The following is a 16830-nucleotide window of genomic DNA, read 5'->3' on the forward strand; positions in this document are numbered from 1 at the left end:
TTTTAACATTGGAGCATTAGGTGAAATTACAAATGGCTTGCACTGATGTTGTCATAGGTATAATAAACAAATAAAACATTTTAGTGAAATATGTTGATGATGAAGAATATATTGCGTAATTTCCTCACTTTCCTTAGTGAGATTAGCAATGGCGGCTTCCAGGATTCTCGCAAGTAAACACGACCTTGCCTCGGTTAGTTTCAGCTTTTCTTTTCAATAATAATAACTTTTTGGGAGGATTTTCGGTTATGGAACTTTACTTAAGTGATATCTGACCTTATATTTTGTTTTAAAAGTGTCTTATTTCTTTACATTGATGGTAAAAGTATGCATCGTCTGCTACCGGCGTCAGTAACTAGCATTATGGTTCAATGGTTTAAGGTGCCCCAATAATCTGTAGCCCATTATATATATATATATATATATATATATATATATATATATATATATATCAGCTAAAAGAAATGCATCACAAGCCACTAGGAATGCAGGACAGAAGTTTGAGGCTCGAATAGCTAACAGTGTTAAAGAGAATCCGAAGGAGTTTTACAGATATTGTAACTTAGAAACGAGACAGCAGTTAGAGGTGAGATTGCGATGATATCCAAGAGTGATGGTACGAGAGCGGAGGACCCACAGGACACTGTGGAAACCATGAACGAATTTTTTGCCAGTGTCTTTACGAAAGAGGATAAGAGCTATACCTGAGCCAGAAGAGCAGAGAATTCAGTCATTGCTTGTTGAAATTAAAGTCACAGAGGAAAAGGTTAGGAATAAGCTAAAGGAACAGAAACCAGGGAAATCAGCGTGCCTAGATGGTGTGCACTCCAGGGTGGTTGTCGAGATATTGGAGGCGCTGGTAGTGCCTCTTACAATCATTTCTAACAAGTCACTCAGGAGTGGCATAGTTCCTAAAGCTTGGAAGGATGCAGAGGTGGTACTGATTTTCGAGAAAGGTAGACGGGATGACCCTGGGAAATACAAACCAGTAAGTTTGACCAGTATTTGTGGCAAGATCTTAGAGAATGGACTCAGTGGATAGAAGAGAAGAGGGCATTTGACTATATATATGGATTATCTTAAGGCCTTTGACTTAGTTCCACACCTGGAGCTATTGAAGAAATGAGAAAACTATGGTATATCTGGTCGGGTGCGTGCATGGGTGAAGAACTTTCTTTGGGGAAGAAGACAGTGAGTAAGAGTCAGCGAGGCAGTGTCAGAATGGAGAAATGTAACATCAGGAATCCCACAAGGATCAGTATTGAGACCAACCTCGTTCATAATCTTCATCAGTGACCTGCCCCAGGCTGTGGGGTCATCTGTTGCTCTTTTTGTGGATGACACCAAGGTATATTGAGTGATGCAGAATGAGGCAGATCGCCAAAAGCTCCAGGATGATATTGATCAGTTGGAAAAGTGGGCAAAGAAAAGGCAGTTGCCTTTCAATGAGAGTAAATGCAAGGTCATGCACTCTGGAAGAACGAAGCTGGTCTATGAATACAGGATTGGGGTTGCTATGATTATGCCGATAGTAGAAGAAAAGGATGTAGGGGTGACCTTTGATCAGATGCTGACATTTAGCATCAGTGCTAATAAAGCTGCTCCGGGAGCAAATGCAAGATTGGGGATGATAAGTAGGCACTTTAGACACCTTGAACTGAAGACATTCTCATTGTTGTACAAGACCATTGTAAGGCCCAGGTTGGAATATTGTATGCCGGTAGCCCAACCGATATTCAAGAATGTAGTGCAGAAGATTGAGAAGGTTCAGCGGAGGGCAACGAGGATGGTGAAAGGGATGAAAGGATAGGAATATTGTGATAGACTGAAGGAACTTAGGCTCCCAACACTGGAATTTAGGAGGAAGAGGGTTAGTTTGTTGCAGACATTCAGGATGGTGAAGAAGGTGGATAAACTGGAAAAGGAACACTTCTTTGAATGGAGCAGCGAGGAAAGGATGAGAGGACATTCCTACAAGTTCCAGAAGAAACTGCAGGAGCTTTGTGAGGAAAAGAGCTTTTAGCCAGAGGGTTGTTGAGTAGTGGAATAGACTACCAGAAACTGTGGTAACTAGTGAGTCAGTCAGTCAGTTCAAGAACCAGCTGGAAAAATGGATGAAGAAAGACACACTACTGTATTTGGATTCTGAGGTTGCCCGTTCCCCCCCCCCCATTCGGGAAGCCTCGGCTTTCCACAGCATTGACAGAGGGAGACACCAGCCCTAGTGCTGTATAACTCTTCGATGGTGAGTCATAATATATATATAGTCACATAATGTCACTCTTACTTTGACCCATTCTTCCGAGGCCCAGGAAGCGCCTAGCCCTGGACCCATACTCTGCTGATGGGGCAATGGTTGGAAAAAATAATAATATACTGCATTTTCGAGCCCCATTGACTGCCATTGAGCTCAGTGACAGGAGGGAGGAGAAAAAAGTTGTGGAAATGCATAATTTTGAGCAACTAATTTTGAAGATAAGCAATTCTGGAATTTGTGTGAAGTTTTTGACGTTGTGTGGAGTTATTTTTGAAGTTGTGTGAAGCTAGTTTGGAACCATGTGAAGTTATTTTGGAGCTCTGTGAAGTCATGTTAAAGATATTAATGAATCTCCTCAGTTTTAGGTTAAAATTTTGAAAGTCTTCCATTTTTAGACCATATATAATGCCTGAATGGTATTGGGTAAATTTTTGTGTTCAGCCTGCATTGCTTTTTCAGTTTTTTGTTGTGTATCTAAACATTCTCTGACAAAATCAAAGATATCTGATATTTCTGTCATGAATGCCTCGTTTAGTACGGTATTGTACTTGATAAAATTAGAGGAGGATGAGAATGTTCAGCTCCAGGCTCTTGTCTGCTATGACATCTGTGTTGAAATAATCTAACTGAACAAAATCTAACTGCCTAGCTTAACTTTAATGTAATATACCAGTAACCTAACTGTTAACGAACTCACAGCTAACCTAATCCAGCTTATCCTTGACTTACCGTCCTCTGAAGAGGTGTAACCTAATAACCACAAAAGCAGCATTGTTCAGTCCTTACCTTAGCAGCATATTCTATCCTTCTTTCTATTTGTCTGTCTTTCTGTCTCCCTCTGTAGCCAGTCTCCTTGTGATGGGAGGCCACAAATGAAGCACCATCATATCACCATGTCCTCCACCATGAGGCTTCCTTCTCTCCAGCACACACACCCCTCTCACACATACTGTACTGTGTATACTACCCCACCCCATGCCTCTGACCCATCCATGGTCTTTGCTATGCCCTCCCACCCCCTTCTACCTCACTCATATATACAGTATTTTCCAAATCATCATTATCATTGTATTGTATACAGTCTTGTTACTTTCAGGGTGTAGTGAGGTGGAGTGAGATGGCACGCAGAGGATTACCTTTAAGCTGGACCCGAGGCGGCTTGGGGGTGTATACATTACCACCACTGGCACAGGTTGGTGCAGTATATCATCATACAGACATACATACATGCTAATTCGGTATAGTTCCTTTAATATTCCTTATGTATATAAACATTGCAATCCAAAATAAAAAGTTGTTGGGATCAAGGGACTTTCAGATATACTATATATATATATATATATATATATATATATATATATATATGTATATATATATACTGTACTGTATATACAGTAATCCCCATACTATCCGGACACCCTCTTTCTGGACGCCCCACTTACCGGACATTGTGAGCCTGGACCTTAGGAACCCAAAAATGGCCAGAAAAAGAAAAAAATCCCCCCAAAACCCGAATTTTTTCCCACCCGTCATTTGAAATTGCTGCATGGCGCCGAACTCCTGGTTTACACCATGGCCCTTCACCCCTTCCTTCCTCCCCCTTCCCCCCTCCCCTCCCAGGGTTGCCATTTGGTATTTTTCATTACCAAATGTGGGCCAATTTGGTAATGAAAAATTCATTTGGTAATGAATCAGAATAATGCATTACCAAATGGATTTTTCACATGTATGAGGATACACAGGATGGAGATGGTGGATTGTTTGCTCTCTCTGATTAATCTGCTAGCCTACATAGCATGAAAATAATCAGCATGCTGTTAATTATAAGGAGAGTGATTACATGTATTTCCACTTGTATATATAATTAGTGAAGAGTAAATGCTATCTTTATGAATTTGGTAATGAAAAGTTAAATTTGGTAATGATAATTGAGGAGTTTGGTAATGTGGCTCTTGCAGTCGGGCAACTCTGTTTCCCCGTCACCAACACTCCAACAGTTACTGCTTAACTTCGATCGCGAGTGGATGCGTATTGCAGTGGATGCCACACGTGCTCGTTTTTTTGTGAATAAACAGTGAATAAACTGCAATACCTAGCCAGTAGACCACACGGGAATTTACGGTGTTGTGTAGTGTTAAGAAATTAGAATTTAGAGTGCAAAGGATTAACTGTGGAGTGCAAACTGGTGGTTGAAACTGGCGTGGTGCAATGAACAGTGTGCAGTGTTAAGCAATTGTAACTCACAGTGCAAAGAATTACTGTAAGTGCAGCACAACACAGGATTACTCTGCATGCTTCAAGAGCATTTTCACCACTGCCAAAGCCTTAAGAAGGCAGCCACAGACATGCTGTAAGTACCCTGGCTAAGGTACAGTCACTTCTCATTCCTCATTCTTTGGTTCCTTTTCATTTATTTCATGCTTTATGTCGATTATTGGTGTGAATAGGGTCTTAAATAGGTTTAAATAGATGCAATGCATGTCCGGTAGAGAGTTATTTAGATGGCTTTCAATGTTAGGCTTGGTTATGATCCTTAAGTACCAGTCTAGCAGGCAGGTGCCCACTTTCCGGATGGGACCACTTTCCGGACATGCCTTTGGCTCTGTTACTTCGGATAGTGGAGGGATTACTATATATATATATATATATATATATATATATATATATATATATATTTATAAATAAAGTACTGGTACATTTAATATGTAGGTGATAATGGTTGTTGGTGTTGAGTAACCCTGGTGTCTGACCAAGCATACCTATTAACTGCAGGCAAGTAACCATCCCTTTTGGGCCATCCCTTGCACTGAACCTTGTTCCCTTGCAGTGGATAGCATCTTGCTACAGTGGGGTGCGAGGAATTGTGTGGAATTTTGGTTTCTGGATGGATGCAGCATTTGCTACTCTCCACTCATAGTTAACAGGGGCACCATACTAGGTTTCTCATCATCCCATTAATTGGCTTTATGGTTATCATCCAGCATCGTACAGTAAATGGTTTCTTGAGTTACAGGAAACCATTAGGCTTGTCACTCAGTGAAGAGCCATCTGAACTGAAAAGAAGAGTAATAAAAAGTGACAGGAAGGATGAAAGAAATAGGAAGAGAGAAGGGAAAACACAGAAAAAAAAAGAAAAAAAAAAAGATAAAGATGAAGGAAGAAGTAGGCAGCACTACGTTCAGTGAGTGGATGATGGTTGCCACCACCTACCTCCAGGTGGTGATGGTAATGATAATTATTCTTTTAACTATTTATTTTTGCCATCAGACCCCTAGGAGTTACAGTGCCACCCCACCACCACAGCGACCCCCAACCTTCTTGGGCAAAATCATCGAAAACCTTCGTGATGAGATGGCACGGAATCAGAAGATGAAAGAGAGCCTTAAGGAGTTTAGGAAAGACATGGAGAAGCTGGAGAAATCAGAAGCCCTGCAGAAAGTTAGGTTAGATTAAGTTAAGTCGGTCATCATCATCGTCATTGTTGTCATCATCGTCACTGTCATCATCATCATCATTATCCAGACTTCTTTTCCCATCTAAGGATTGAGTGAGATAGGGCTCAGAGAGCAATTAAAAACAACATCAGTATAAAAAATAAGATATTAACCAGAAGGTTGCCCAGTTAAATGTGCAGGTTAGATTGTTGACATTGTTGTTGTTTTTTATTTGTTCTTGTTATGGCCCTATACTTATCTGGACAGTAACTCAGTGGACAGCAGGCAAAAGCTGCCCTTCTGCAGTCCATTATCCTTCACTTACAGGATAAAGAGGGAGTTGAGGGTTGTTTGTATAACTTGGCAGTGGAGCTGCCCAGATATATCACAGTCAACACATGAAAGCATCTCTCTCCAGAACCACACCAACTGTAAACATGTGAAAAAGTTGAAACAGAGAATTAAAAATAGGCAGATTATAAGGATATTCCATATCAAATCCCTTCCACTTCAAAACAGTATAAAATGATATCCTATAAGGATCAGATGAATAAAATATGAAAGACCCATCCATCTGAACTTGCAAAGTGTTTTTTATACTGTATATAATTTCAGAGAGAAATATCAGACAGTGGAAGAAGAAACGGCTGAAGGAACTAAAAAAGCACGTCAGCAACTGTATGAGATAAAAAAGCGTGTTGAGGAGACTGTGGGCGAGGCACAGAAGACAGAGTTGCTGCAGAAGGCATGTGAGTGAATTGAGGAGCTATGTATATGTGCTACAGGATGTTTACTCCAACATGACAAAGATCTCTAACCCCTTTTAGCTAAGTTGATGGTCAAGTGTAGTTGGATTGGAGGGTTTATGTGGCTATTCTGTGTTCACTGTAAATGGGCATAGAATTTCCATCTCTCCATCATCAGTGTTGAGGTGTAGCAAGAGAGTAACACTAAAATATGGGGCTAGTCATGAAGAAGTGTCGTGGAAAGGCTGTTGAGCTTTAGTAACGTGCTGTCTTTTGTCATTGAGCTTGAGCTGCAAAAGGATGAAAATCTCCACCCAGTAAAAATGAGTGGACTAACTTATAAGGAGACTCATTTCTACCTCATAATTAAGTTTCATTGAATTTCATGCAACCACAACATAGTACGCACATTGTGGGAGCTGTCCAGTTCCATCAGGTGAAAAAACAAGACATGTGAGCTGCCTTGGGAGGTTTGGAGTTGTTTTTGTTGTGGCCTCAGCTTAGAGTGAGTTGTAGGAGTGTGAGTGTCACTACTGTTACTGTTTGCCATCTGTGATCAGGACAGCTTGAGTATTCTTTTACAGGTGAATTTATGTAGCTAAATGTGAGTCATAGGAGCCTGAGTGTTACTGCTGTCACCCTTCATGTGGAAAAGAAATATATTTTATTCCAGCTAATGCCAGGTGATTTTATTTAGCTAAGAGCCCACGCACCTTGTGGGACAGTACTGGATTAGATAATGAATGAATGAATGTAAGTCATAGAAGCCAGAGAACCACTATTAACCTTTTCTTAATCAGGAAAACTCTGTTATTCTTAATCCATTAGTGTGAGTCATAAGATCCTGAATGTTAATTACATTTTATGTAACAGCCAAACTGACAGAGGAACCAGCCAAACATTCAAACAAACCATTTGATGATGAGGACAACTCTAGTATTCTTTTTCAGCTTTGAGTGAAACATAGGAGCCTCCCTCCCCCCTGCAGAGGATGGAACAAAACACACACAAAACATTGGCCAAATACTGTTACCATTAACCCTCTCATAATCAGGGCAACTCAAATACAGTATTTTCTTTTGAGTGAGTTATTGGATTCCTTCTTTGTACAGCCAGACTGACAGAGGAAGCAACCAAGCATGCACAGAACATTGGCCAAACGCTGTCCCAGAAGGGGGAGGAGCTAAGCAAAACCCAAACATACCGAACGCTTTCTGATACCGCCAAGGCTGTCAGGGAGGAAATAGATCAATCCACATTTGGAAGGGCAGGAGCAAGAGTTTACAGAGCCCCCAGAGTGCTTAGGAAACGGGTTCAGCGGGATCCGGATGTGGAGGAAAGAATCATACAGGTGAGAGAGTAAGACATAGTTGAGGGAAAGAGAGAATGAGGATCTGGATGTGGAGAATAGAATCATACAGGTGATAGAGTCAGAGAGTAAGAAATGTCAGGTAAGTGAGGGAAGTAGAGAGAGAGGATCTGGATGTGGAGGAAAGAATCATGCAGGTGAGAGAGTAAGAAATAGGTGAGGGAGAGAGGGGCATGAATATGGAAGAGAAATCCATGTTTGAACATGTACAGGAGAGTTTACAAGGCTTCTGGATTGCTCAGTAAATGAGTGCAGAGGGATCTGGATGTGGAGAGGATCATAAAATTGAGAAAATAAGAAATAAGTGTGAGAGAGAGAGAAACAGAAAGAGAGTCCTGTATGCACAGGAAAGAATTTATGGACAGAAAAGTGTGTACTTTATTTCAGCATGCATGGAAGAGAATTTATTAAGAACATAGAAAATGTAAGGAGAGAGAGAGAGAGAGAGAGAGAGAGAGAGAGAGAGAGAGAGAGAGAGAGATTCTGAACCTCACATCATCTTTCATTGTGAATTATTATTTTATTCGTATTATTATGATTTTTATTATTATTATTACACCTCTCATCCACTATTTGACAGGGATGCGTTTCATAAAAAGTGGTTGAAAAACTAATTGGTCGCATAACGATCCTATTTTTCCCATAATATTGTTAAGAAATAGAGGGGTTAGGTTCTTGACCACCTTCATCATTCAAAAAATACTCAATAAAGATAGAAAAAAGACCAGTAAATATGAATGAAAGTGACACATATTTGAGCTGTTTTCTTATAGACCTACGTTCTCAAGGAAAATTATTTTAGTATTACTGTACATACATCTCAGGTGATTGACATTTGATTTTTGATCAAAAAAATATTGGAGAACAAATGAAATATACCTAATTAGCAGTGTTGAAGAAAGCTGGCTGAACGCCTTCGACAGCGTGTTTACTTCCGATCCCGCAGACTGTACATGATGCCACTACATTTAACAAACTAAAATTTATTCAGTATAAAACCTTAAATATCAGTGGAACCCTAACTGGAAATGCTGAAACCTAACTAGGGGGATTTGCCCCCAGGACCCCCCAGTGACTGTAACCTACCTGACCTGGTGCAAACTGAGATGTGCATTATGTAAAACTGGCACCAAAACAGTATCTTGTGCTAAGAGCGTTCGTTAATCATTGGCACAATTGTCACGCAACCATGCGATGGTGAAACACACACTCAGGATGCCGAGCACATGGCTGTGCTTGACAAAGGTAGTAGTAGGGGTCGTGGGTGGAGCCATGGTAGTGCTGTAGTATTCCATGTGGTCAAATAGAAATGTAGACTGATGAAGAGGCAACCAATCAGGAGGACAGAGTGCAGGAGACTGAGGCAGCTCAGCTGGTCTGTCTGGCGGTGCACAATTTGATTTGTCAAAAAGGTGGGGATAGCCATGTCAGACAATGAAAAAGGGTATAGATTTCTAAATGTCGAAACAGTGAATTGTTGAATAACGATCAGTCGAAAAATGAGGGCTGGGTGTATTATTATTATTATTATAGTTATTATTATGGTAGGTGGGCCATTCACCATCCATTCACTTGATGTAGTGCAGCTTTGGTTGTCTGCCCTTTCCTTTCTTCCATCCTTCCTCTTTTGTCTTCCTTCACTCTTTCCTTTTTCTTCTGCCTATGGTTGACTCTACATTCCCTCTAGTGTCTTTCCTTCATTCATTCCTGGTCCTTCTGCCTATGGGTGACTACACTGAGTGACAAGCCAAATGGTTTCCTGTACACCAGGAAACCATTTACTAGGCTGGGTGGTAACCATATAACCAAATTATGGCACCTGGTGGTTAGTGGGTAATTAAGGTGCTTCAGTTGGATTGAGCCTGTGTAGGTTTATATCTAAGGGGTGGTTGGGGTTTATTGCTCATGTAATCCCACTCAGGGATGAGTGAGGCTGGTCACTTTCATCTTAAATGTCGGGACCAGCTGCCTAGCCCCCCGGCCTCCTACGCTCCTCATGGGACAATATAGGATTGGATGATGGAGGGATTATTATTATTATTATTATTATTATTGTTATTATTATTATTATGATTATAGTAAACTCCCAATTATCTGTCATTACAATATCCAGCGAAATTATACAGTATATGGTGCCAGAATGGGATGTAACCGGCGGTTCTATGCAATATCCGGCCTTGAGGCGTATCAACTGGCTTGTAAGTGGTAGCCAGCCGGCACTGTATCACTGTACTGTACCATTATTTTATTGTATTTTGTGATCAGTTTTCATCTTTTACCTATGGGAAAGTTTTTAGGATAGAGTGCCGAGGTCGATAGTATCGTAATATCCGGCTCAGTGCCAAATGTTTAACCCGCCGCGTCCCGGAGATGTGAATTCATGTCCTCACATGATGTGCACTCATATCCCGGAGACGTGAATTAACGCGGCAACATTGCAAGGTCCCTAATTTGCACAATTTTCAATTTTCGCGAGTGATTTTTGGCACGTATACACAGGACACCTTCCTCTATTCCTCTACAAGATGCCAAGCAGGGACAATCCCTTACACCGCATAACCTCTCCCCTCCCCCCTGCACGCCATTGTCTCAGCAATTCACCTGTTACCAGTGACCTGGCCAATAAAGACATTCAGGGCCAGAGTGATTCCCCAATTGATGACAATGTGGAGGACAAAGTTTACATAGCATTAGAGGAAGAAACAGTCAGAAATGATGATCAGGTAATGTGGGAAAAAAAAGGTCATGAATGGTAATGAGTTAGTGAGTGAAACAATGCTTATAATGCCTATATTACTGTTTGAAAACCAATATACTCTTGTACTACATATAAATTCATACCAAGTAAATAAATAAATACTGTTTATGAGTGGATAAAATAGTTACCCTCCCATAGAACTCGTTTTCTTTGGTGCCAGCCTGTTAGAAAACCCAGTCAGGTAAGGAGGTACTCATACGTAGATCGAGTATTTTAAACCTCAGGTGAGCGATTTCTCTATGAATTTTCGATGTTTGAGCCAAAAAAGAGAAGGTCCAAAAATGTCGGGACTGGGGCGTACCACTGCCCAGAAAACGTCAGGATGGGGCGGGTTAAGCAGTGGGGGGTACTGTGCGATCTCTGGCATTTCATGTTACAGTATTTGGTGTAGGATGTGGGTGAATTATAATGGATAATTGACAGTTTACATCATCATCATCATCATCATCCAGACCTCCTTTCCCACCCTGGGGCAGGGTGAGGAGTATTAATGTCCATACACCCCAAATTTGCCCAGTCCAATGGGCCACACTTCCATTCACTCATCATTCAAGCCCCCGGAATCCTGGCTGTATCGGATACACCAAAAACATTCACCATGTTCTGTAGTTTCACATAAACGTATCCGATTGAGTTTACTGTATTAGTAATTGTTAAAGAGAAAAGATGATGAGAATAATAGTAATGATAATGATGATGCTGATTATAACAAAGTTAGTGGTGAAAATTATTATTGTTATTGTTGTTATTATTATTTATCTTCATTTACTTTTTTCAGGCCAACACAGAGGCAAAGGGTGTGACGTTGCATCGCGATTCTCAGTTTGCACAAAGCTGGCAGAATTTCAAGGATAACAACCCCTATGTTAACCGTATATTGGTGTGGAAAACAAAGCTGGATGAAAGTGACAATCCTATAGTCCGTGCGTCTGTTCTTGTCAAGGATAAGGTGAGGATGTCTGTATATATCTATCTGTTTTATCTGTTTTTCTAAGTAAGATTGTCTAGAATTTTTTCATAGTCAGTAGAATTAGTGAATAGGTAAACAGCACAGATATATTTAGTCAGAGTGTGACAGGAAAGTTGAAGCCAGAGAGCTGAGAATTCAGAAGAACCAAGTTCAGGAACACGAGAGCAAGGTAAGTCATTGCGCACATATACACAACAGCCACCTCTGGCTTCGAAATTAGTATAGAGAAAGTAGGAGGATACAGAAAAGGGTTTGCTATCGGTTGCCTCAGACAGCTGAGTCTTAGTCAAGAAGAGAAGGTGAGGTTTACAGGAGGAGAGGTGTTGCTCTGCAGAGAGAAAGTTAGAGGAAAGGCAGTAAATGTTGCAGAAATAAAGAAGAAGTGAGTCAGACGGTTCCAGGCAGCTCATTGAGTCGTAACTGGGAGAGGGGCGGATGGTAGGGGCATTTATGACTCCCCCCCCCCCCTGTCCTGGAGATTGAGGTTATTAGACCCTTTTTTTTTTTTTTTTTTTTTTTTTTTTAATAGAAAGTGCAGTGTGTAATGTGCATGTAGTTTGGTGTTGACAGTTAGAGAAACCTGTATTGGTGAGTATGCTGGCCTACTCTCTGTGTTACTGAAACACTGAAAAAGTTCAGCAAAGGGGTATGGTCAGGAACTAGTCCCGAGGGCTGATGAAACGGGAGCCCCAGCTCTCCCTGTGATCAGCTTTCCATTCACCTTGGGAGTACTGCCCTGCTTGACTGGTGCTACAGTCTACTCCCTTGAGTAAGATAAGGTCATTGTATCTATTGTCTATCCATCTATCTGTCTGTCTGTGTATATATCTTTATATCTTAATGCCTTATGTTAAGAGTATATTGGTGTGGAAGAACTGGACAAGAATGACAGTCCTATAGCTCATGCATTGGTTTTTATCAGGCTAGTGTGTGTCTATCTGTCATTGTATTTGTTTGTTTGTCTATTTATAATCTCTGTGTTTGATGTTTAATGGTTAGATGATGGATGAGAGTGACAGTCTTAAGCCCATATTCTTGTCTGTTCAAGAAGCTCCTTAACACCTCTTCCTAAGTGATTTATTTTGCCGAATACTTCTGATTTTCCTCGTCAGAGTCATTTGAGTCATTCAAATATGACCATACTCAACATAGATAACATACAAATTGATCATCCAGACCTCTTCCCTTAACTAAGGATAGGGTGAAGTCCAGAAAACAAGGAAAGACCTAATAAGAGAGCAAAAATGTACCCGTGTAAATGGGCACACTTATTCACTTGCCATTCAAGCCCCCAGAATCCTCACTCCACCACAAATATCCACAAACAGTCATACCATGTATAAGCAAGAGTTAATGTGACAGTTAATATGTTTTGTGTTTTTCCGGGTGATAGAGGTGCATAGACAGGTGGTGTGATATCATACCACCAGTAAGCAAGAGTTAGTCTGATGATTAATATTTTTGGTTGTGTTTTTTTCAGGTGACAGAGTTGTTTGGTGGTGTTTTTCAGCGGACAGAACTCTCAGAAGCACTGACAGAGATTGTTAAAATGGATCCATCGTTTGATAAGGAGCGTTTTCTGCTCGAGTGCGAATATGATGTGATTCCAAATGTGCTTGAGGCAATGATTAGGCCGGACTTGGAGGTGAGAAAAATGCACACACATACCTACACATAGACGTAAATGTACATGTACATACATGCACGTTTGGCAAGCATTATATTCTGCTTGAATGGGAATACAATATATGATTCCAAACATAGTTACTTGGGGTTGTCATTTGACTGAGCATGGAGGTGAGGAAAATATACTTACACACAAACACCTCTCATTCCCATCCTTCCATTCTTTTCTTCCCTCTTCTCTCCTCGTGTCCTCCTCTATTTTATTTTATTCTGTTCTCTGTTCTACTCTCCTCTGCTCTTTCATCTCTTCTCTTTATTCTCTGTTCTACTATCCTCTGCTCCTGTCCTCCGTTTTAAATTTTTTCTCATCTCTGCATGAATATAATACTTAGTAGAAAACAGTGACTATTATAAGCAGCCCCCTTTTTAAATATTTCTTTTTGATATTATATCTTTAGTGTTTGAAAGAAATCATACCCATTAAGGTGGCATGCCGGGGTGAGCAGGTGGAGATTGTCAGGCGTTAAAGGATTGAAGTTGCTGGTCAATCTCTTGAGTGTGTGGGAGATTTTTGTTATTTGGGAGACATGTTGTGTGCTGGAGGTGGGGCTGGAGCTAGTTCTGTGGTTAAGGTGAGAAGGGGTTGGAAGAAGTTCAGGGAGCTCTTGCCTCTCCTGACATTGAGAGGACTCTCCCTACGTGCTAAGGGGTCTTTGTATGCAGCATGTGTTAGGTGTGTAATGCTGTATGGTAGTGAGACCTGGGCAGTAAAGGAGAGGATATTCACAGGCTCAGACATACAGAAATGACAGTGATTAAGTGGATGTGTAGTGTGTCCCTGCATCCAGGGTCTGAGGGGGCTGGGTTTACTATGGAAGAGTTGAGAGGTGGGATGGGACTGGAATGTATTGGTGTTGTGATGAGGAGAGGTAGATTGAGATGGTTTGGGCATGTGGAGAGGATGGGGGATGATAATTGGGTGAGGAAGGTGAGAAGTGTTAATATTGAGGGTGGGGTTATGAAGGGCAGACTGAGAAAGACATGGAACGAGGTCATTAAGTGTGACATCAGGTTAAGGGACTGAACAGGGAGGCTGCAATAGATCGTGCGGCATGGAGAGCCGCCATTAGGTGACCAAGGCCGATGCATGCAGGAATGTTGGAGCCTTTAAAAACAAAATGAAAAAATGAAAATGACCCCGTGAAGGCTTTCCACTCCAGCATCAGAATGTCTGATGCCAATCACGAATAAAGTAGAAGGCATATCTGTACCTTTTAAAAACATTGACCATTGGTTAGATTTGTAAATGAAAAGTTAAGGAAAGATGGGATTTAAATGTATTAGTGTTATGATCAGGTGTAGATTGCGAGAAGCAAACCGACAAAGACCAGGGACAAGTTCATACAGTGTGACCTCAGGGACTGAATAGAGAGGTTGCTAAAGATTGAGCAGCACAGAGAGCTGCAGTTAGGTAACAGTGCCAACATGTGCAGACAGATTAGTTTCCCCCCAAACTTTAACGCACAGCATATCAAATCCATGTATTACAGAGTTTGTATAAATGGACAACATCTTAAACCTGGTGTATGGAGTTTTTTCTGTTTAATTTTTTTCCTTCCTGTGTCTATCTTCTGTTTAAAAAAAAAAAAAAAATGAACCATTATATTGAACAAATCAACAAACTGGTACAGAATTTTATTTACAGATCCTACAAGACTGGTGTTACGAGAGAGCATATTCCATATTGGCCGCACCAGTCAAACAGGCGTATCATCTGGGATTTACTTTTGATTCTAAGGTATGCAATGTGGTCTGTCTGTCTGTGTACCTGTTGCCAGATGTCCTAATCCCATTCCATGTTTCAGGTTCTTGTGGATAGTGTTGATCATTTGATGGACAAGGTAGTGGATGAAAAGATGATGATGATGATATTGCTGATGCTGTGACTGCTGTTAATGATGATGATGATGATGATGATGATGCATGTTTCAGGTTCTGGATGTTGACAATGTTGACTTAGTGATGGGCAAGGTTATGGATGAAGGACCTGTGTTGGCTGTTTCATTCCAGTCCCAACAAATCATGTGTCTACGTAATAGTGCGGGAGAGGTAGGTTAAAACGCACATGCACGCACGCACACGCACACACACACACACACACACACACACACACACACACACACACACACACACACACACACACACACACACACACACACACACACACACACTAAATCTCATCACATAATCTAATGAATATAGGTATGCATGACACTATTCAAGTTGTGGTAGTGTCCCAGATCTCTCAGGTGAAAATGGAGTGACTCTAACACCTAACCAATATTTTTGCCTGAACAGGTTGTGGAAGGGGACCCCAGCAAGGTGCTACGTGTCCAGTATGTGTGGGTGTTGTGTCGAGACCAGACTGAATTGGACTCCCGTGCTGCATGGAGGATACTTGACCTATCAGCACAGAGCACCGAACAGCTGGTATAGAGTCCCCTGAGATGTTGGGAGGGCAAATTGTTGGCAGAGGATAGGGTGATGGAGGATATTTGCATGTAGCCACCCTTCTGGAATTAAGGCATTTGGCTGTGCTGTAGATATAAAGAGTAATAGAAAGAGAGATAAGGAAGTTGTCTTTGATATGAGACATAGACTGAGTAAAGTAAGGATGAAGTAACCAAAATAAAATTGTGAGAAAATGAAGTTTGAATGAAAGCTCACATGTACCTGACCATTTGATTCAGTATATTGGTGAAAGGAAACTTAGATGAAGGCGATTGTTTAGAGAGAGTGAGGAATGGGTTTGGGTGAAGTAGTTCTGGAGGTGTTTCTGTCATGGTCATCCAAGAGCAAGGTATTGGAGATGATGATCAGAGTTATAAATGAAGAAGTTCTTCTTGATGTGATATTTTATGGAGGAAAGTTACAATCATGCCCTAAGTTTGAAGTCGATAGAGAAGTATTAGACCAACTGTTGTTCCAGCATGTACAGTCACTCTCAGGAGTATCGCACGCCTGGGGATCAGTGGTTCTGAAAATGAACAAGTTTTGCTGACACACATGAATCTATTAAAGATGTTGGAGTTTACCCAGTCCTGTCAGATGAAAACAGACCAGCTGTATGTACAAGTGGGTTAAGCTCATCAATCCCATGACATATTTCGTATTGTATTGTTCATTCCGTATCGTTTATAAAGGCTCCAGCATGCTTGCATGTGTTGGCGTTGGTCACCCTCGCTTTTCATGTTGCTCGATTTCTTGCAGTCTCCCTATTCAGTCCCTTATCCCTAAGGTCACACTGTATGACCTCGTCCCAGGTCCTTTTGAGTCTGCCTGCCCCCGACATTCACACTTCTCACTTTCCGCACCCAGTTGTTATCCTTCATCCTTTCCACATGCCCAAACCATCTCAATCTACACCTCATCACAACACCAATACACTCCTGTCCCATCCTTCCTCCCAAACCATCTCTATCTACCCCTTCTCATTACATCACTAATATACTCCAATCCCATCCTTCCTCCTAAACCATCTCAGTCTACCCTTCCTTGTCACAACACCAATACACTCCAATTTTGTCCTTCCTCCAAAACCATATCAATCTGCCTCCCCTTATCACAACAACAATACTCTCTAGTCACATCCTTCCTCTCAACTCTTCCG

At 41.2% G+C, this 16830-nt stretch overlaps 1 protein-coding gene across 4 annotated transcripts; it reads left to right on the forward strand.

Moving 5' to 3' along the window:
• The first annotated feature begins 134 nt into the window (after positions 1-134).
• Positions 135-16317, forward strand: LOC145396099 (mitochondrial import inner membrane translocase subunit TIM44). Of its 4 annotated transcripts, none has more exons than XM_080269565.1 (10): positions 135-193; positions 3354-3449; positions 5525-5700; positions 6307-6440; positions 7550-7788; positions 11343-11513; positions 13015-13179; positions 14866-14958; positions 15153-15269; positions 15519-16316. In XM_080269565.1, the coding sequence occupies exons 1-10, from the start codon at positions 149-151 to the stop codon at positions 15654-15656; spliced, it is 1374 nt and encodes a 457-aa protein (XP_080125691.1). In that variant the 5' UTR covers positions 135-148; the 3' UTR covers positions 15657-16316. The 4 variants fall into 4 exon arrangements, with proteins under 4 accessions (XP_080125691.1, XP_080125694.1, XP_080125693.1 ...); XM_080269567.1 differs by having other exon boundaries at positions 170-193; positions 3339-3449; XM_080269566.1 differs by lacking the exon at positions 135-193 and adding an exon at positions 2142-2245 and having other exon boundaries at positions 15519-16315.
• The last annotated feature ends 513 nt before the right edge of the window (positions 16318-16830 follow it).

Source organism: Coenobita brevimanus, chromosome 34 (genome assembly GCF_032717465.1).
Source record: "Coenobita brevimanus isolate Jiangsu-jjx chromosome 34, ASM3271746v2, whole genome shotgun sequence".
In the NCBI taxonomy this organism is placed as follows: Eukaryota; Metazoa; Arthropoda; class Malacostraca; order Decapoda; family Coenobitidae; genus Coenobita; species Coenobita brevimanus.